The sequence below is a fragment of the Theropithecus gelada genome, chromosome 18 (genome assembly GCF_003255815.1).
Source record: "Theropithecus gelada isolate Dixy chromosome 18, Tgel_1.0, whole genome shotgun sequence".
NCBI lineage: Eukaryota > Metazoa > Chordata > Mammalia > Primates > Cercopithecidae > Theropithecus > Theropithecus gelada.
This window is the reverse complement of record NC_037686.1, coordinates 26,839,642-26,862,490: the sequence shown is the minus strand read 5'-3', so window position 1 is coordinate 26,862,490 and position 22,849 is coordinate 26,839,642. Positions and strand designations below refer to the sequence as shown.

General features: G+C 38.2%; 1 protein-coding gene across 12 annotated transcripts in view; it reads right to left on the bottom strand.

The window, feature by feature from the left end:
• The window catches only part of DTNA (dystrobrevin alpha), a 392,643-nt gene that overhangs the window by 64,814 nt on the left and 304,980 nt on the right, over positions 1-22,849 (bottom strand). For 5 of the 12 annotated variants that reach the window (XM_025365040.1, XM_025365042.1, XM_025365039.1 and 2 more), the window contains 5 exons: positions 20,224-20,309; positions 14,436-14,590; positions 10,447-10,552; positions 8,135-8,301; positions 5,556-5,680 (listed from right to left, as the gene is read on the bottom strand). In XM_025365040.1, the coding sequence (XP_025220825.1) occupies positions 5,556-5,680; positions 8,135-8,301; positions 10,447-10,552; positions 14,436-14,590; positions 20,224-20,309 (639 nt within the window). Of the gene's footprint in view, positions 1-1,205; positions 1,215-5,555; positions 5,681-7,817; positions 8,302-10,446; positions 10,553-14,435; positions 14,591-20,223; positions 20,310-22,849 lie in introns of those variants that run through there. The other 7 variants (XM_025365043.1, XM_025365044.1, XM_025365045.1 and 4 more) reach the window with 3 other exon arrangements.

The following is a 22,849-nucleotide window of genomic DNA, read 5'->3' as shown; positions in this document are numbered from 1 at the left end:
GACTGGAATGGACATGAAGCTCTGCAGGTTTTAAAATGTCAGCACTACATGCAAAAATTCACTGAGACTTAGAATAACAGTCTCTGGGGTTAGGGATAAAAGATTACAAATATGGTGCAGTGTGTACTGCTCGGGTGATGGGTGCACCAAAATCTCACAAATCATCACTAAAGAACTTACTCATGTAACCAAATACCACCTGTACCCCAATAACTTAGGGAAAAATAAAAAAATAAAAATAAAAAATAACATAAATTCACCGAAACTTTTTTCATGGTAGCTGGTGCTAACCTATACTCTGAGATTTTATAAGACATATCATCTGTTGGACGAAGCCAAAACAACAGATTCACTATTTCATCTACTCTAGACAAAACTGAAGTTCTGAAAACAATCTTAGTGTTTTGCATTACTTATCTAAGATGCATCTTTGATATATAAGGGAGCAACACAAGGCTAGTTTAAAACTAACTCTGCTTTGAGTTGAACACTAGCAATTTAGAAGAAGGATGCTGATTTTATACAAATGTCCTCTGTGAATTATGAAAAGTTTGATCTGCTAGATTTTAAAACAGTGAACAGAGTATAACACCTTCATCGTAGCTTTGCAAAGAGTTGAAAAAAATATTTGACCTGACACTTCTGATTTTGTCTTTTTTTTTTTTTTTTAACTTTTCCATCTTCCTCCATGTCTAAAAATGAGAAAACAAGTGGATTTAGAATGCTTTTTAACTAGCTTGATAAATGTATTCTATTGAATCCGGTCACTACAAAGCTGAAATCAAGGTTTCTCAGCAAATGGCTTTGTTTAAGGTCTACCATTGAAATGTTGAACTTGGGACAAAGAATGGCTAGCCCCAGCACCAAATGGTGGTTTTCAGAGGAACTGAAATTCCTATTTCTTCCACAATCAAATGACAAGTTACCTTATCTAACAAATGGCCCACACTGGGAATTTTGGACATATTTGGTTTTATGTAAAAGAAACAGCTCCACAAAATAGAGTAAGTCACAGGGGCCTTCTGGACAAGATCTTCACAGAGGACAATTTTATGTAAGTGTCATCCTTGTAAACTGAGTGTACAGCACAAGAAGACTTATTTCTAAACTAGCCTCATACTGCTCACTTGTTTTGTGTCTCATCCCCACTTATGATCATGATTATACATCTTCATAAGTAGACTGGAAACTACTGCACTACTTACCAAGTATCACTTTTGGCAGCGAAAAATTGAACAGAATACAGACCGTTAATCATGGTAACATTTACAAGCAATACAATAGCTAAGAACAAATGTCAAAGTACCAAAATGTCACCACCTGCTCATTTCTATTTAAGGACTAATTCATGACTCGCAGCACCTCCCTACAAGATGGGTAGAAAATCCCTTGGCTATAGTAAAAAAAAAAAAAAAAAGGGCATTTTCTGTGTGTCACATGCTTCATTTCCATATGCAAATGTACGTGTGTGTTTGTGTGTGACAGAGATATTAGTACTGTAACCTGTTTAAAAATCCTATTGATTCAATCTCTTTTTAAAATTTATTTTTTACCATATCTAAGTCTACTTGTAAAATGTTAATTTGTTACACAGTCAGACTGTGCCATATTTTTGCCACTTTTTTCACATTTAAGTTGTGGCCAGGTGTGGTGGCTCACACTTATAATCTCAGCCTAGGAGTTCCAGACCAGCCTGGGTAATATAGAGAGACCCTATTTCTACCAAAAAAAAAGAAAAAAAAAAAAAAAAAGAAAAAATTGGAACTTGAGTTTTAAATGAGTAATAAAAATATTTTCTAATGTTTTCATTAGGTATTGATAAAGCATTTTCCACTTATTATTTTCCCAATTTTATTTATATCTTATAATGCTTTTGCTGCTCAACTTTGGATGCAGTATGTATTAGAGGACTAGTAGCAATTTTTTTTTTTATTTTACTTTAAGTTTTGGGGTACATGTGCAGAACCTGCAGGTTTGTTACACAGGTATACATGCGCCATGTAGTAGCAATATTTTTTTTTTTTTTGAGTCGGAGTCTTGTTCTGTTGCCCAGGCTGGAGTGCAGTGGTGTGATCTCGGCTCACTGCAAACTCCGTCTCCTGGGTTCACACCATTCTCTTGCCTCAGCATCCCTAGTAGCTGGGACTACAGCTGCCTGCCACCACTCTCAGCTAACTTTTTGTATTTTTAATAGAGACGGGGTTTCATCGTGTTAACCAGGATGGTCTTGATCTCCTGACCTCTTGATCGGCCTGCCTCTGCCTCTCCAAGTACTGGGATTACAGGCATGAGTCACTGTGCCTGGCCAGCATTTTTTAACACAATAATTAAACAGCAAGATGTGCATTTAAGAAGACTGTATAATGTTCAACATCAAATTTTATGTCCATGAGCTCTATAATGTTCTACATATTTCAGCACTATGTAAGGACATACCGTTATCCTTCACTTAAACATTTACATCATGGACTTTTTTTCTGAATATGTCTTTGATGAATTTGTATTAATTTACAAAATCAACACACTTTTTCACAGTGGCAAAAACAAAATGTTTTATTTTGAGTCTGTGCTATAATTCCCAATGCCCAGAACCTCAGGTCATCAGCACAGGACAGAGTATGCCCATCAATATTGCCAATGCTTGCACCCCACTCACTGCTCCCTTCTTACCTCTGTCTGTAAGCTTATCCATGGGTGCAACTGATACGGACTGGGATATTTTTGTGATACTACACCCAAAGAATGACAAAGATGTGGTTTGTACTACAATTAAAGATTGCTTAATAAATTATTTAGGAAAGCACAGGGAAAGGTCAGAGAGGGAATGAGGATGACCAAGACAGAGCTACAGCTAGAAAATATATTTTTATTGCTATGTATAGTTCTAAGGAACATACTTTTAGGGTGATTTTTGCTAGAGACTCAATGATAAAGCTTACTTCACATATTTCTGCACTATGACAATATTCCTTCTGCATAAGATCTTTATAATTTAAGTCATATTTGGGAGTAATAAATTAAGGGCATTAAGTGGAGGTGGGAGTATTGGTGTGTTTTATTTCTTAAATTTCACTTATTTTCACTGTACAGCACTGTATAAAAGTAGTGGGATGGCTTATTATAAAATGACATGGTATGGAATGTCACATATTTTTGTCTAATTTATCAAAATATTTACATACATTTGGAAGAAGTGTGAATATTCATTAATTCCATGTACATGTTCATTATAGCAGATTAAGAGAGCATTCTTTTTTATAAATGATTAAGGCTTAATACCATTTATTTTTTTATTTAAATGTCCTTGATGTGCCTATGATAATTTAGAATAGTTAAATGAGCAATGCATTTTAAAATTAAAAGTCTCAGAAAAAAGACGTGGATATCTACTCATGACAATAGCATTTGAATAAAGAAACAAATATGGAAAAAATGTCTATGGCTAAAAATAGAACAAAAATAATTCTGTTCTAAAATAGACTTGACATTCTACATCCAGAATGTCTTGTATGTTATTTCAACAATTAAATATCTTGTACAATTTGAATTTTAAAATTAAAACTTTCACCCTGGGAAAATATGTTATCAGTGAGTACAGATCAGTATTCTGATTCAAGGACTCTTGAGGATCTGGTAAAATACATAGAGGTTTTCTCAAAAGAAGACACATTTTGTACAGAATTTTAAAATCTCTCCATGGAACATAAACTAAGAATGTATTGTGTAGCTTAGCCCTCAGTTACTTCAATAAATGACAAAACAGATTATATTGCCCCATAAGTCAAAATTTAAAAATTATTACTCAGCCAATTAAATACCTCTCTCTCTCTCTCTCTCACACACACACACACCACCCAATCCTAGCACCCACTGGATACAAGGCCTTGAGCTAGATAATACTCCAATGTGACTCACTGTGAAACAGACTTTTACATTGTAGTACATCACTTCCTAACTCTTTGGAGGAGTGTGAAGCAGAAAAGCTCTTAGAGCCAGGCTATTCACACCCACACCCCCTATCTTCATGACACCCAGCAGTTCCGTTGAAGGCTGCTTTCTTGGGGTGAAACTCCTAGCAGGGCTGGTAGGAAATTACTCTCAGCATAGCTCAGGGAGCACCAGCTGCTCTCACTTTGCTGTGGTCATTTATTAGCAACTTAGTGATTGTGTCTAATTGGCTATGGGAAGGAAAGTCTAGACCTTAATAAAATCCTTCATAAGCTCCTGTGAGGTAGATTGCTGCAAGTGGTTGGCCCTTTGGGACATTCCCCAGATTTATTTATCCCTGGCTTATTTTAAGGTTTATTTATAGAAGCATAATTTCCAAAAATAAGTTAACCACATTCTACAGAATTAGTTTACATTAGCTTCTGGAGGCTGAGCCCATGCCAGCTTGTAAGCTGAGAAACAGGAGCCTTCAGGCTGTGTATACTGCTGAGGTCAGAGATGTCTCAAAGCACCCGCAGGAACAAGCAAAAGAAAGCCCCAAAGTATTTATCCAAAGCTCACAGATGTGACGCAGCACAAATTGTTTGGTGGTATTTGCTAAGGTCCGTCGGAGAATGTAGGTGCTGCTTCCATGAAGGTCTCATACCCACCACAGTGCCCCTTCTGGATCATATGCTGAACTGCCTGAAGCATGAACTTTGCATTGTTGAATTTCTATACTGATAGGTCCCATCAGCCCACCTCTTGATGTCAACATGCAAACACAGGCCCTGTGGTGTGACAGGTTCCACTGAACTGTGGAAAACAACAGGCAGTTCATAAGGAGGCATCTGTGACTACATGTTATCTAATTGTGCATAGAAGCAGGTAATGAGACTCTTTCTTCTTAGGAGCCCAAGGTAACACCAAGGAAAAAATTGTTTCTTCTACCTAAGCCCCCTTGTTATCTTGGCCACCCAGGCCTGAGAGAGGTTCAAAGGCATGAAACTTCCGGGAGGTAGCAGGGATGGCTGGAAGGACCGTTTGCTGGTCCAACACCTTCTGCCATGAAACTCACACATACTTTGAAGAAAAGAATCTTTGAATATTCTGGTAAATTTTCCCAACACTCCCCCTTCCCCTGCACAGGCTATGATTCTTCTAACGTTATATAGCTTGGGATGAAAAACAAAAGTAATTTCTAGATTTGCTGGCATCTTAAACTGGGTCTGCAGAGCAATAAAGAGCTTTTATATTTGGAACTCAAGGCACATACGAAATTAAGGAACAATATGCTGTAAATCATTTTTTACCACAGTGATCCCATTGATTGTTAACTTCCAATGTGCAGGCACCACTAACATCCATCTTTTGTAACTAAGCTTTCTGAAATATTTTCCACCTTCAGGCGAATTATGTTAGTGTTGCATATTTCACTTGTCTGCCTGGTGGAAGTACTGTATACCTCAACAACAACAAAAAACTGTAAGGGCATTACTCTGACTTTTTTAAATAATTAAATGAAAAATCTTGGTTGCTGACCACTGATAGGGAATTGCCTTTGTGTGGCTCCAGACATGTGCCCTTGAAGAAAATTTTCTCTTTACTGGGAGGGTAGAGATACTCACACGATGTGAGCCAAGTTGAGTGGCTTCTCAGGCTGATCTGGGAACATGGGGTGCAAAGGTTCACGGCTGGAAGCACAGCTCAGGGACTTGCTTAATGCATTAGTCAGCTTCTTAGCAGGTGATTTCTGGAAAGAAGAAGGAAGGTAGAAGTGACAACAGCTAATATTTATGTAATATTTTATCAAATGATTTGCTTTTCATAATAGATATTCATTCATGGAAGAAATCCTTTTCAGTGCTGACTCTGAGTCCGGAAGTTTGCTCAATGCTGGGAAGAGAGTTTCTGAACAAGCTGCCTCCTGCTGCTCAGTGTCAGCAAATGCTACAATAAATGGGAGCAGGCATTGTGCATGGGGCACCTTTGCTGGGACTTAGTGGGCCTGCAGGAGTCCTTCTGACAAAAACTCAGCAGACTAGGAAGGTCATTCGAGATGGAGGAACAGTGAAGGGAGCCCTTCTGGGGAGGAAAGCAGGAGGCAGATCATCAAAATCTTTATATGGCTTGTTAAGAACTGTCTCTTTATCCCCAGGACAGAGGGAGACCATGAAGAGTTTAAATCACAGGCATGACAGCATCAGACCTGATTCTAGAAGGACTGCTCTCACTTAAGAACAGAAAATGGTTTGTGAGAAAATAGGTATGGAAGGGAGATGAGCAGAAGGTTTTGCAGGAATCCAGGTGCAAGAAAGATATTTCAGGTGTGGCTGAACACATCCAGTTAGAAGTGAAAATGAAACTTCAATCTGAGTCTTCAGAATTTGAAACTCAGGTTATTCCCAGAGAATCACGCTGCCTCTTTTTCGTTTAGATTGTTGGGATGTTTATCTTGACATTATGCAGTCAAAATTATACAAAAAGCAGCCTACCACATATATTAGGTTGGTGCAACAGCAGTTGTGGTTTTTGCCATTTGAAAGTAATGGCAAAAACCGCAATTGCTTTTGCACCAACATAATAATAAAACTTTAACCATATTTTTTCTTTCCATAAGGAACCATTTCAAATTTTGTCACTTTCTTTTACATCTAGAGTCCTTAATTGGTAATATAATGAAGTGACTATTATCCCCATTTTTTAAAAGCTAAGTAATAAGAGCATTGCTCAAGCAATCCCTCTGGCTTTTGTTAGGAGATGTAATTCTTAGAACAGTTAAGATAGCAGCAACAGCAGCTCTTTGCACCACAAACCACAGGGCCTTCTGTCTTCTCAAGAAGTCTGATCCTTCTTTGTACGGACAGTGCCCTGGAATATAATTTTAGAGTCTACAACCCCTAAGAAAGAGGCTCCTTATGTGGATTTAGCATTTACGTAAAACAACTAAATCTGATTAGTTTTCAAACACCAAATCTTTTAGGATATGGGGTCGAAGTTTGAAAACTGGTAATATGCTAACAATAAGAAAATAGAAAGTTTTAGCTCCTATCTTCTAAACTAAATTGTAGTTCATGATCCGTGTTCATGTATCTATCTATCCTCAGCATGACATAAACAACAGTGAGGAGTTGCACTGGAATTGGCAAGTTCTCAGTATACTCTGCCTTGGTGAAGAACTGTTACTTGAATTCAGAATCTGACTGGTGATGAAGTACTAGTATATCTATACTGAATATTAGTTCCCAATAATAATTCCTAGGAAGAATATTTTGATTTAAGAAGTATATTCTGAAGACCTCTTTAAGTAAAGACTACAGGTTGAATTGAAATACATTAAAATATAGCAAAACTCATAAATAGGTTGGATTTTCTTGTGACAGAACTTTTCCAAGAGGTGCTGGAAGGGCTGAAGGTATATCCCACAAGATCCAATCTACACACCCTACAAAAACCCATCCTTGAAGAGATGCACAAGGGCAACACTGCTGGAACTGATCTTTGAGTTTAACTAAGATAAACGTCCGTAAATCATAATCCACTTGAACAATGAGCTCACAGAGTCACATTTCCTCCCACAGACCTGGTGCCACATGCTCCTGAGAAGACATCTATCACACAGACACTCACATGCCACCTTTGCCAGGTTGGTCACTCAGACTCTTCATGAAAAGATGGTTTGCTAATATAACCACAACCTCCCCTCCCCACCCTCTGCAGAAAAGTAAAATGGAACAGTATTATTAAGTCCACACTCTCCTCTCTCATACTTGTTTCTTTAATATTCTAGTCATGCACTTACAAGAACTCCAGAATCTAAGAAAAATAAAACTAACAATAATTTTTCAGCCGTTTCCACAAAACAAAACTTGGGAAAGATTTTAACTTACTGTGAATGTAAGACTATGTTCCAGAAGGTCCTTGCTGTTCAGTTGTTATTTAAATCGGTACTGAATTATCTATATTCCAAGAAGTAACATAGTTTTGAGTCTTCCTATATTTTAAGTCTCAGGAAGCTACACTGGGTTCCAACAGAATAAGTAAGAGCACCCAGTGGGGTGGAGGGTGGGAGGAAGGGGGACTGAATACTAGACCTGGGATAGAAGGTAAGTTTGCCCTTTAATTCTGCCACCATCCTTGATATTCCCTTTAATTCTGGGCAACACTCACACATCCAACTCCAAGTATTGCCTGGACCTTGCCTTACCCATGACGTGTACTCTTTCATTTGGTGCTGGTTGCTATGAGAACCACCGGCATGTCCCCTCCAGAAGCAGTCCTGACAGAGCTGGTAATTGTGACACTGTTGGCATCGGTAGCGAAATCCCATCATACTCTCACTGTGGCAGTAGGAACACTCCACCGGATGGAAGACTAAGGGGGAAGTAAGTGAAGAAAAAACAAGAAAACAAAAGTATGAACCAGAAGAAGGAAAAATACAGCCTTATAGGAATTGTACCTTTCTTCTCTGCACCACGATTTCAGATGATAGTTGATTTGGGCTCAGGAAAACATTTAGTTCATTCCTGGATTCTCCCACAACCCTTTTCAATCATGCCTGTGGGGAAATGAAATGGGATGGAGAAGAGGTGTCCTTTTAACAACAAAAATCTCTGTAATGCATTTGCTCTTTCTATTCCCATCTCTCACATAACAAGAATTTAAATTGCCCAAACAGACTTGCCTTTACCCCAAACTGCCCTCTGTCTCCAGGAGACCAGCACAGCTCACTGGAAGACTCAGAAACACAAGGGGTGAATGCCGATTGTCCAGTGGGAAGAGAGCAAATATCAGAGACATGGAGAATGAGAGGAAGAAAAAAGAAAGACGGGCAGAGAGTGGAAAACTGGATGTGGATGTGAGAATTAAGTTACTTTTTTAAAAATGGAGTGACTAATGGCTTACTTAACGACTGGTGTTGCCTATATCTGACAGATTTTTTTTTTTCTTTCCTGAGGCAGGAGTATAGGGCCCTAAAAAAGATGTGTAAGTTATCTGAAAACAGTTCTAAATAATTCAGATACCTCAAGAGACAGTTAACTTTCTTTGGTAGGAAATTTGAATTATAAAGCAGGCAAAGCAAAATACTGGATTTGAAGCAAAGTAAAATATTAGATTTAAGTGATCAAATCCAAGTAATTATCTACATGCTATGAACTAGATACTAAAACGACAATAACAATTCTTGCCTTTGGTAAAGCTATTCTCTGGCCTAACCAGTCAGGAAAAACACTACAAATAATAATAAATGAAGATAAAAAGCAAAGTGTAAAAACAAAGACATAACTAGCTCTGGAAGCACTGTCTTCTAAACAAGTGTCATAACCTTCCTTTCTGGCTCTTGAGAAAGACTAGAGTGGGACTTGAATCTAGGGACAACTGTTCTGGGACAGTGCCTGAGAAACTGATCTCCTGCAGCAGGAAATGCTGAGAGAGAAGGAATGAAATTATAGCTTTATGATTGGAAAATGACTAGTTCTAGAACTGTAAACAGTAACATGAACTCATTTTGCATACTAACATGGACCTTGATTGCTCTTCACTTCTGCATATGGATAAACAAAAAAGCTATGATTGTTAGTGATTGCAAAAAAAAAAAAAGTAAATTCATTCTTTAAATTTTCTCCATTAGAAAAACAGGATAAATTCATAACTTTTAACTAACTGAGATAAATAAGGGCAGATGCTCAAAATTCTGAATGATAATTTAAAATTAAGCTAACTTTAGTTTCAATGTATATTAAAGAAATACACAGAAGTTGAGTAATATATAGAGACTTAAGTTAGATCTCTAGTAAGAGATATAGACTAAATTATTTCCTCGTCAAGTCTGGAGAAATTTCAGAGTTACATTGAACAGTAAGTAGGAACACCTAAAGATTAGATGGAGGCACTGAACAGTTCCATGTTTAAATTTCTGTAAAATTTGCCCCAAACTGTATTTCATACTTAAATCTGGATATGCCAACAGCAGTTCCTTTTATCCTAGAAATACTTGCTTTAAAAAAAGACATGATACGAAAGTTATTTTACTCTTATCTTTAACGTTAGTGCAACTATTGAAAGCTCACAATCTGGAACATATGACTGAAGATTAACAGGGTGCTATCATCTATTTTTTTTTCCTCATTTCTCCCACCTATTTCTGGTTGAGTGGGAAGAAATAATCAGTGCCATGTATGCAAATATGAGAAATTCAGATCTAAAACAAATACAAAATAATGTCACACTCCTTGTTGAAGTTCGCCTTCTATTGTGCCAAGTCTTTTAACCACACCTGACTTGTAATTAAGAAGAACACCATGAGATTTACTAAGTTTTTAGAACTGACAGTCCTAATTTTTCAGTGGTCCTTTAAGGCCTTCCCGAACAGGGAGATGGGTTAGTTCTCTCCTAAACAAAACTAGGAGGCACTAAATAGGCTCCCCTAAAACAACGACCTGGGCTTACTAACTGTAGAACTAATGGCCTAATTTCAATAATTTAAAAAATCACCTTTGCTCGGTAGTAACTACTCACCATTTTCCACATTCGCTAGTCGATGCAGAAGAGGCAACCAGACCAGACACTGCGGGGGAGGATCCGACATAAGCGTGTCCAAGAAACCATTTAACGTGACTTTTTTCTGCATTAAAAAAAACCAAAAAAACATAAATTTAGGACAGAGAATCATCTCAATTTACCTGCTATTTAAATATCATATCATTTGAGACTGAAACAAAAGAGCACTCAATAAACCTCTAATATCTGAAGAAATAGAACTTGCCAAATGTGTTATTAAACTAGTTCAGAACTGAAAACATTGCTTGCTTTTTATACCTAAGCATACATAGGACTGAATTCTCTCCACTGAGGCTGAGTCAATAGTATCACCAGGAGAAAAACAATTCTGAGAGCATCATTTGTATATATGAGATGGAATCTCTCTCTGTCCCCCAAGCTAGAGTGCAGTGGTGCAATCTTGGCTCACTGCTCATTTGTATATATGAAAGACAGTATAAAAATAATGAAGAAAAAGAATTGAAATTCTCCATGGAATTTTACTCAAGAATGCATCATAGCTCACTTTATAATTTTCCTATCAGTCAGTCTTCTAAATTTCTAGAATAACTTCCCTTTCGAGCTCCCTCAGCTTCCTTAAGTACTAAATATTTAGTGGTTAATGTGAATGGTTCTGTTATACAAGAGCAGGAGGGAATCCTGTTAGGACAGAACCATCTAAATTTTTTAAAACTCGTTCCTTTTATTACTTTATATATAATTCCTCTCAATTCAGTCTGCTTCTTTCTCAATATCCAGGTCCTTTTGGATGTACAAAAGGAATGCATTGTATCTATAAGTTCCTTTCAAAATGATAAAAGTAAGAAAGCTATATTAATACATGTACTGTAATGGTATAAATAACAAAATACATATTTATATGCAAAAATCACTACTTGAAATTTTGAACTAGAATATCAAAGGGGATGGGATAATATTATTTATTTATTTTTAAAAAATATTTATTTATTTATTTACTTTAAAGATGGGGGTCTCACTATGTTGCCCAGGCTGGACTCAAACTCCTGGTCTCAACCATCCTCTTATCTCCTCTTACCTACCTCAGACTCTTGAGTAGCTGTTATAGCCAATTCATTAAGTACAAAAATAAACTGGTCTCACTATTTTTATGTTACCTCTTTTCATACTTGAAATGATCTTATTCATTTTGACTATTTGTCATACTGGCTAAAAATCACTCCTGGAAGTTTCCAACAATGTTGTTATGATTTCAACATGTATAAGTTGCCTATCATCAAGGATATGTACAAATCATAGAACAGTCTAGAGGATATTTCAAAAGGAATTTTGAACATGGCAATATCACATATAATTCTTGAACACATAGATCCTTTTTTTTCTTTTTTTTTTTTTAGAGACAGGATCTCACTCTGTGGCCCAGGCTGGAGTACAGCAGCACAATCATAGTTCACTGAAACCTTGAACACCTGGGCTAAAGGGATCCTCTCATCTCAGCCTCCCAAGTAGCTGGGACTATAAGTGTGTGCCACTACACCTGGCTAATTCTTTAATTGTTTTTTCAGAGATGAGATCTTACTATGTTTTCCAGGCTGGTCTTGAACTGTTGGACTCAAGCTCTCCTCCTGCCTCAGCCTCTCAAAGTGCTAGGATTACTGTGTGAGCCCCACACCCAGCACAGGTCATTTTAAGATTTTTTTTTTTTTTTAAAAACCAGTCCTATTACTCCAGCTGATTTTGAATGAGATGTATTCTGAGGCATTAGCACATTTACCAATTCTTCTATAATATACTACCTAAAATTCCAGAATTCAGATATAAATGAAATTATTCTTGTTTCCATGATTGGGTGAAGTAATACAACAGGTAGTTACATTTCCTTGAGTCAGATCATCTGCATATTTGTAAATATGAACTGAAAGTGCACAAAACAAAAGCAACAACAAGAACACAAGAGTAACATTAACAGATGGAATCAGAAGACCAAAGTTAAAAACAGCCCCCTGCCCTCACTAGCTATGAACTTTATATTGTTAAAAATGAATCATATTTTCTTTGTTAGGTCACAGGGTTGTTGCAAGCCATAAATCAGATAATTCACTTTGTGAGGCATAAAGCACTATAAAAATAAAAGGAGCCATACATTTAGCATGCCATGAGAAAAGTTGGAAAGCAGTAAAATTGAGTGAAAAAATAGATTTGTGTTTTGAAGTGATTGACCTTTTTTTTTTTGAGATGGAGTCTTGCTCTGTCTCCCAGACTGGAGTGCAGTGGCACAATCTCGGCTCACTGCAACCTCCACCTCACGGGTTCAAGCGATTCTCCTGCTTCTAGCTGGGACTACAGGTGCCCACCACCATGCCCGGCTAATTTTTGTATTTTTAGTAAAGACGGGGTTTCATCATATTGGACAGGCTGGTCTCAAACTCCTGACCTTGTGGTCTGCCTGCCGTGGCCTCCCAAAGTGTTGGGATTACAGGCGTGAGCCACCTCACCTGGCCGATTGACGCTTTTAAAAGTTAATTTCAGTAAAAAGAAAAGACTTCCTGACTCTTAATCAGTAAAGTACAGTGTAGTGAGCATTTGTTTGTATGCATTTTATGGGGCAGGGATATACCTGGGTTTTTTTTTGTTGTTGTTGTTTTTTGTTTTTTTTTTTTTTGAGACAGGGCCTTGCTCTGTCGCCTGGGCTGGAGTGCAGTGGTGCCATCTGGGCTCAAGCTATCCTCCTGCCTCAGACTCCTGAGAAGCTGGGACTACAAGCATGTACCACCATGCCTGGCTAAGTTTTTAAATTTTTTTGTAGAGATGGGGTCTCCTTGTGTTGCTCACACTGGTTTTGAACTCCTGAGCTCCTGACCCTTGGCCTCCCAAAGTCCTGGGATTATAAGGGTGAGCCACCACACTCAGTCAAGAGGCCTTTTCAGTGGACAAAAAAGTTAGTTCGGATTTCCAAAAAATGGTAAACTAACCTTTGATGTATAGATTTCTATGCTACTACTGGGCTATGCTGGAGAATGGGCCTGAAGTCTGTTCTACATGACCGGAGAGGTACACACATAGATAGCCCCCTAAACTATGCAGCTTCCCAGGGTAGCTTTAGCCATACCCAGTTAAAACACATCACTTGGAACCCCAAATATATCATGGTGTAGAAGATTTAGGCAGCTGTGTTTGCCATATTTTGGGCCTCTCAGGCCATGATGTGGCAGATGTTGGGATTCCTTGCTGGTATCCTTTGTTAAACCAATGTTAAAGCTTGTTGCTGGGTCAAGCATGTATTTCACATGAGGCTGAATGAGACAATTAAGCCCTTTTGAAAGTGCAGTGATAGTGAAAATAATGACCCTGAGGGTGTGGTGATATGGCTAGGCTTTGTGTCCCCATCCAATCACATCTTGAACTGTAATTCCCAGGTGTTGAGGGAGAGACCTAGTGGGAGGTGATTGGATCATGGGGGTGGTTTCCCCCGTGCTGTTTTCGTGATAGTGAGGGAGTTCTCAGGAGATCTGATGGTTTTTTAAATGGCAGATTCCCCTGGGCTTTTCATTCTTTCTCTTTCCTGCCGCCATGTTTAGAAGGTGGGTCTTCGCTTCTCCTTCACCTTCCACCAGGATTGTAAGTTTCCTGAGGCGGAACTGTGAGTCTGTTAAACCTCTTTTGTTTATAAATTACCCAGTCTCGGGTATGTCTTTATAGCAGTGTGAAAAGAGACTAATACAGAAGGGTTGTTGTAAGGATTAACAACGAAAGGAAAAAATTTAGCACAGTGCCTGCCTCATGGTCAGTAAACACTGTCTATTATTGTGATCCCGGGGTGCTGGGTTTAGTGACTGGTTCAGAGGTCATTTGTCAGAGGCTGAAAAATACACTACAGGTTGCTGTCACATAGAAGAATTTGTCCGAGTATTTGTGACCTGGAATGACATCTAGAAGGAGAGCAACCACTGTTTGAAAGAGATACTTCCTTAAACATATTTTTCTCCTACCTGTTGGGAGAAACAGGATCTGGCTGACTGTTCTGTGTAACCAAATGAAGGGCCTTCAAAAACCGCTGTGGGTAGTTTGAGAACTTCCCGAAGGAATTGATCATATCGTCCATAAACCATCACCCCACTGGAGTCAGAAATCATAGAGAAAATATCTGATGAAAGTAAAAGGAAAGACATTTATTCATCACATGAACATTCTCCACTGTTTTTGTTCAATACATCTGCTATAAATGACAAAAAAGTAGCAAAACAGATTTTTTTTTTTATGAAAGAATGATATAAAAGCTAATTTTTATGCTTAAATATTCCTGGCATAATGTTTTCTCTGGTTTCTTTTTGTAGATGATTCTGGCACATAGCAATCACAAGTAATTTGGGTAAGACTAACATTTTAATAAGAGAGAGACACTTATTAAATGTCTTTAATAAGACCCTATCTTTTTTGACTCTCATGGAGTTCAACAGGAGAAATTTTTGTATATATGAGAGAGATGCTGACTTCATTTGAAACACAATGAGAGTTTTACTGTAAATTTGGGGTGTGTGTACATTCATTTATCTAGCTAGAAATTTACCAATTTATATTATCACTAAAACTTTCAGATTTTGGTGTAAGATATGTGAAAAATCAAAGACATGGTGAGGATAAAGATGTAATGACAAACACCTGATTAACTTCCTACAGAAGCAGAAAACTTTCTATAAATTACAGTTTTCTGGGTGGAAGGCACTTGATTTACAGGGAAGGGTTTTCTGACTCGTGTAGTGAAGAGGAAGCCTGGCCTTGTGGATGATCAATGAGGTAAAGTCAGGGTCCTGGATCTTTCTCTGAAGGGCCTGTGGCTTCACTGAACCACTGTTCTTCAATTTCTGCCAGTATATGCACTTAATGAATATTAATGACATAATTTTCCAAGGTGCTTTATAATTCCTCTGTGCAAATCACTATTAGAATGAAAGGGTTTGCTATTATATAGTTTGTCACCATGCTAACTAGCTTGTCACCAAGCCAGCACAGCTGCTGGGATAAACTGCTGTGAATGTGCTACCTCTATTCACTTTAGGTTTAATTTTTCAAGGTCAAAATGTAATCTGGGAACATTGTTTTTACACCAAAGTCAGATGTTAAGCATATCACAGGCTTTTATTGGATTATGGTTTTGAGAACACGAATTGACTCTCATTTTCATTAAATACTCCATTTATAAAGGGTTTCTGCTGTTTCAAATAGTTTATTAACCATAAGACTATAGAGATTCTATCTGAGTAAAAAAATTAATGTACATATTTATGGGCTACAGAGTGATATCTTGATACATGTGTTCAGTGTGTAATGATCACATCAGGATAATGAGCATTACCCTCATTTCAAACATTTATCATTTCTTTGTGTTGGGAACATTCAACATCTTGTCTTTCAGCTTTTTGGAAATATACAATCAATTTTTGTTAACTATAGTCACCCTACAGTGCTATAGAACACTGGAACGTATTCCTCCTATGTAGCTGTAATTTTGTAGCCATTAGCTAACCTCTCCCTATCCCCCTCAACCCCCTGCAGCCCCGTATACTTCTCAGCCTCGAATAAGCACAATTCTACTTCCATGAGTTCAGCTTTTTTTTTTTTTTTTTTAGATCCCACATATGAGTGAGAACATGCAGTATTTATCTTTCCATGCCTGATTTATTTTACTTAACATAATGTCCTCCAGGCTCATCCCTGTTGCCTCAAATGACAGGATTTCATTCTTTTTTATGGCTGAATTCTACTGAGGAGTTTAGGTTGTGTTCAGAAGATGTTGAGGGAGACACTGAAGAATTTAAAGTAGGTCAGTGCGTTAGAAACCCTAGGGGTAGGCATAGAGGCAAAACAACCAGTTTAGTAATAGAAACTCAATAAATATGCAGTATTTTCCATAATACTAGTATTTTAAAAACAAGTCCTCCCCAAAGCTTTAGAACAGCACATGACATACCAGGCTTACAGCATTGAATTTAGAATACCTTAAGATCCCTAGAACTATCCAGGATCCCTAAGGCAGAAGTATAAACAAGTGTTCCAACCCATTAAAACAGTTTATAATTGGGCCAAGAACAATCTGACAAAAAAGCAGTATTATTAGGTAAGTTTATGTTTAGGTTGCCATGGCACATGACTGCAGGGGGCGCCCTTCATCTCCTAGGCTGTGTCAATGATGCTCCCTGAAATTACACAGGGAACACCCTACCAGTGAATGGTAACCATAATTAACAGAAATTATGTTGCAACATAGTGTTGTTTTCTCTTTTAATGCATTTTAAAGCATTAAGAAAATCAACTTCAAATTTTCTGTTGCTTTCTCTTTGTTTTTTAAAATTTCTGACATTCTCAATTATTCTTGCTCTGTGTTCCCCAACAATAAGGGAGTAGCTGGAACAAGCTAAATAGCTCTCATCCCTATGCACAAAAATAGAAAAATTGCCAAACAAGCACAGCTGGCATTTTGGCTTAACGTGAATTAGAAAAACTTTACAGAAGGGAAATCAAAACCCTCAAGGCTGAAACATTCCATATCCCTTCATTTTACTTTTTTCTTATTACAGAAGCAATGTAGAAAATCATGACCTTACCTGTTTTTTTTTTTTTTTGTTTTGTTTTGTTTTGATTTGGTTTTTTTAGATGGAGTCTCGCTCTGTCGCCCACTGTAGTGGCGTGATCTCAACTCATGCAACCTCTGTCTCCTGGGTTCAAGTGATCATCCTGCCTCAGCCTTCTGGGTAGCTGGGACTAAAGGCATGTGCCACCATGCCTGGCTAACTTACCTGTTTTATCATTAAAATGCAAGCCAGCAAAAGAATACAATAGGAACACTCACAAGCCCACTCACCAAGGGGCAGCCATGGTGTCTGTGGGTAGATTTTGTGGGTAAATTTGCCCACATTCGCTCATTCAATTAATAATTATCACTGAAACTAGAAATATTCATGACTCAGGATATTCATTTTTGACCAGCTAACATTCTGAAGAGATTTTTGTGACCAAATTACCTTTAATTAAATTGTTTTTTGGTCAAATTGATTTTAACCAAATTACCTGGAAACCGCTAAAACCATCTTCCTAGGATTAACTATACAAAGAGTGACTCCTCAGTCAGAGAACCAGGGACACTTAAGGGTGTGATTCAGGTGCAGCTGCTCTCAAAGTGGGGAATGCGATTTATTGGGGTCACACTATCTGTAGCTCTACAGAGTCTGTGATATTGTGGAACTTGTTTCTGCAGACTAGAAAACTTAGTTTACCTCCAAGGGGACACATGCATTTGTTGCTTCTTTCACTGCCCTAAAGAGGATAGACTTTGGCCACTAAAGAGTGCTTTTTGGAGATTGATGGAATGTGGTGAGGAGAAAGCATTGTAGCAGTTATACTGTTTCCTTTGAACTTCTGGACCCAAGAGAGAACTGGAAGGGTTTTCACAATTGTAAAGATCTGATCAATAACTTAGTTATATCTTGAGATTTGTAACAGTGCTGACATTGCTAGTCCCTTACCTACCAACCATTCCCTTCATCTTTATTTGTCCCACATTTGTTCGTGGGTTACTCATGGGTTGAGGGAAAGGGACGGCCCTTCTGAGCCCGAGAGGTAAAAGTGGACTATACAATGACCATTGCTGTCATACTTTTTCTCTAACCAGTAACTAGTTTAGTAATTGGTCTGAGATGCCACCCTAGGTGATGAGCTGTCAGGGCTGGGGGACCTCTGTAGTGAGATGTGACTCCTGTGACTGTCACCCCCACCAGCCCCCCTCCTCCACCCTCCACCCTTACTCGTCGGAGGAGGATGAAATCTTACACTGAGCAAAGCTGAGTGGAAAGATAGCAAACACCAGGACCTCGAGGGCTCAGAATTCACCTGGTATGTTAAAGGCTGACAGACGGTTCTGAGATGCAGAAAACTGGTTTTCTTAGTTTTCCTCAAACTTATTTTAATATGGGACCCTTTTATCCAGGTACCTATTAATATAATATTAAATAGGTATTCTTAGATATCTCCCAAGTGTTTTTTTTGTTTGTTTGTTTAGCTTTTGTTTTGTTTTTTACATTTATCTAATGTCCTCTTTGTAAATGGCCAGTTGGGGTTGGCAGACAAGGTTCTCAGAACTTACTTCCTCAGCCTTGGTTCATTGTGCTAAACTTTCTCTTTCTGGCTTCACCCTGAAGGAAATGCCCGAGGATTACTCTGAAGCCTTTTTTTTTTTTTTTTTTTTTTTTTAAAAAAAAGTCCTTGGTGTCAGCACCTTAGCTCTCAAATAAGCACTGAGGTAGACAGTTTTTAATTTTCTATATCTTTCAGGCTAACAAAAGGGAAGCTCCATGGCTCCTCCTAAGGTCTGGCTAGGCTACTCTGAATCCTGGCTGCATTTGGCTCTCCATAGAGGGAAGTCCCAGAAGTGAGGGAAGCTGTGTGGCTACCTGAGGCTCCCTGAGGCTTTGTTGTCCCTCTCACTTACTCACTGGTCCACTGAAAGGATTCATCCCTGGAGCATCTCCGGGGAAATTTCAAAGGAACAAAAGGTTTTTTTCTGTGTCTTTCTTTCTTCTTTCCTTCTGGGTGGATCAAGAAGCAAGAGATCTCATTCAGAAGAGGACAGGCAGCAGGTGAGCCGTGTGCTGTGAACCACACAGATGGCTGCACGCAGCCAGGTGTGACTCTATGGGTATCTCACAAAATCCCAAAATTTAGGATACAGAAGGAGGCTGAGGACTAAAGAAGTGAAGTAACTGCCGAAGGATAACTCAGAAAATTAGTCACACAGCTGGGCTTGCAACCTGGAACTCCCAATTCCCAGAACAGTGCCCTTTTTAACACAGTATTATAGCCCCAACTCATACTATTTAGGGGAAAGGATGGGGTTCAATGGAAATTTTAAATTTAAATAGCAGCATCAACATCATTTTAAACCAGTTAGAAATATTGTTGTCACCCACCCTCATCCTAGGCCTACTGAGTCAGAAATTCTTGGGGTGGGACCCAGAAATCTACATTTTATCAAAGCCCTCCAGGTGATTCTGATGCACGCTAAAATTTGTGACCCACTGGTGTAGAAAAAAAAAGCCAGGGTTCAAATCCTCGTGTCATCTTAGCCATATGGTTAAACGAGTCTCAGTTTCTTTACCTAAAGCAAACAAACAAACAATCCCCAATGTATTGTTGGTTAAGGAACTCTACCATATTTAGAGACAAAATATTCATTAAGGTCCACAATTACTCAATGTACTTTGGCTACCATGCTTTTATTGGCATCTAGTTGACTCTGTCAGTGCTGTCTCTATGTAATTCCTATTCTTCTTTCCTGACATTGTTGGCTTTGAAACCTTTGGAGTTCCTAGTGATTTGAGTAGTGCTGGCTGAGAAGAATGAGGAAATGTGCCAGGAGCCTTGCTTTTAGAAGACTTAAAGGGGAAGGTTTCCCACTAAGCCTTCATGTCCCTATCATCCTGTACCACCTGTAAGGCAGTATAGCACAATTAACTGCAAAGAGCGCTTATTTTACTTTAATTTCAGAAAGAGGCCAGTTGGTGATACTCAACAGGTTTTAAGTAGAGGAAAACATTCATTTCATTAGCATTTAATATGAAAATATCGCTATGACAAAATCCAAACATCAGTGAAAAATGTATTTCAAACAACTCTCATAGAATGAGGAAAGATACAAATGGGCAGGGGACATGGGGGAATGAGGGAGCGAAAAGGGTAGTACCTAGCAGGGAAAAGCAAAGAGAGACACAAGGAATAACAACTTACATCTTAATTTGTCCATGATCTTCCCTCCACACAATGTGGCTAAAGCCATTTTGACAGCAAATACTGAAATTTTACCATGGCCTTCCCTGTTTAATGGTAATAGAAAAAACAAAAACAAAAACAAAACATGATGTAATTTGGAGCACTTCCAGCAACAAGGTTTGACATTTTCCATTCTATGGAAATCACAGGATACATAGCTGCATGCCTTATGTGAGCACATCCATTTTATAAAAGGTTGTGAAAACAATTCAATGCACATATCTGAAAAACTGTCTATTCAATGTTTCCTTTTCTTAAGAGACATTAGAATCTCTTAGCTTATTCTTTGTATATGTCACTTGCTCAAAATATGGGCTGATAGCCAGAGGAATATCTACTAGCTAACTATGGATTTAAATAACAGAACAAGCTTTTCACTTGGAGTTTCATAAAATGATTTTTGCACACAGTAATTCCAGAGTTTCTATAATTTACTTAAACAAAGCTTCAGAAACATCATTTTTTTTTTTTTTTTTTGTCAGAGAATTTCTGAATTTGAGGTTAGGGTAACTATGGGGACTTTTTCATCACACATTTTTCTCAACCATCATTTCCTACCCACAAGCCAACTGTGCTTATGTGATATATTTACTTTTCAAAGAGAGCTGCTATTTTAAAGGGGCAAAAGTAAAAGCTCTGGCCGAGCATGGTGGCTTACGTCTGTAATCCTAGCACTTTGGGAGGCTGAGGTGGGCAGATCACCTGAGGTCAAGAGTTTGAGACCAGTTTGGCCAACATGCTGAAATCCTGTCTCTATCAAAAATACAAAAATTAGCCAGGTGTGATGGTGCACGTCTGTAATACCAGCTACTTAGGTGGCTGAGACACAAGAATCGCTTGAACCCAGGAGGTGGAGGTTGCAGTGAGCCAACATCATGCGACTGCACTCCAGCCTGGGCGACAGAAGGAGACTCTGTCTTAAAAAAAAAAGTAAAAGCTCTGTTTGAACACTTTCTTTCTACCCAAATGACATAAATGCTGCCAAATCTTCATTGATTCAGGAAGTATAACAAATCTGTCCTTCACAAATGTGATATAAAGGGGATATGATAAAAAGTATAATGTTTCAGCTAAATGATTTTCCAGCTGGAATCAACTGTTTATTCTCATACTTTGGAATCAGAAACTATACCATGTTAGTAATTCATTTATTTGATAGTTGCTAATCTTAAGAATGATCAAAAGAGTTATTTAAAATAATAATGTGTCTGAAAGGTAAGTAAAGTTTGTATTGGCAAAGCCTTATTTTAGGACATGGAATAAATACATGAATAAGATTCATATACCTTATATATGAGAGGAATAAGATACAAATAATTGTGGTTTTGTTCCTTACTATGTTTCAGAGAGGGATCATGTGTTATTTATCATTATTGCTGTCATTCTTAGTGTAATACCTTAAGTACAACCAGCCAGAATGCAAAATTGACTGAACCCTATGCTACTGACTCTTTCATATTTATTTCTAAGCCTGAGCACTAGATTTATGTAATCATTTATCGGAAACCTTCATTTAGATACCTCATGCCAAACTAAGTACGTTCAAAGGAGAACTCATTATCTTTACCGAGCTCTTCCATAATACTCAGACTAACCTTAGTACTAACCTGCTGTTCTTCCCGCAGTCCTTCTGCTGGTTATTAGAAGCACCATGTACCTAGTTACCTGAAAATGAATCCTGAGTTGGGGTTGCCTTTGATTTCTTGCTCTTCCTTAATTACTACCACCCCGAACAAATGTTTGAAGGACTCGGCTAGACCTGTTACCTGCATGTTGAATCAATTCCCTTCTTTTCATTCCCACTGTCACTGCTTCCATCAGCTCTTGCTTTAACACGGTCATAACCTCCGAAATGATCTCTCTGCTTGCACACTCATATCACAAATTTGACCATATTATTTCATTGCTTAAAATCCCCTGGCCACCTTTTGCCCTCAGGATGAAGTTCTAACGTTTGCTCTTGGCACACCCAGCAGTCTCGTCTAGTCTCCTCTGCTAGCATTTCTGTTGTTGTACTGCACACCATGGTCAAACTGTTCAATGCCTCCTGGCCCCTCCCCTTCCTAACATGGTCTGCCCACAACCCTCCCATCCATTTGTCAAGATGCCACTCAATATCATTATTCACCCTGCTCTGAAAACAGCTTTTCTCCTAGATGTCTAGGAAATCACTCTGCCCTTCACTTTTTACCTATTATGTGTCATCTGTCACACTGAATGACCTTGATGTGTTTTTTTACATGTCTGCAATGTGACTGGATTCTACATTGTGAGATCCTTCAGTGCAGAGATGACGTTTTCTGAATTGCTTGAATTCCTAGCGCCTAGCACTTGGTCTTACACAGAGTTAGTGATTAATATATTTCTTATATTAAGGAATGATTAGTAATCATGATAAAAGTTACACCTAGAATTTTGAGTGTCCAACCACTCAGTGAGTTGTTTATTAATTTTAGTGCAGGTAGCTGTAATAGAAATGCAATGATTTTGTAAAAACCATCCTATTCAAAATTATTCCTGTCCTCCCATTACATGGATAACTGGAAGTATCAAACATCTGACTTCAGGAAGTAATTAGCTTTTT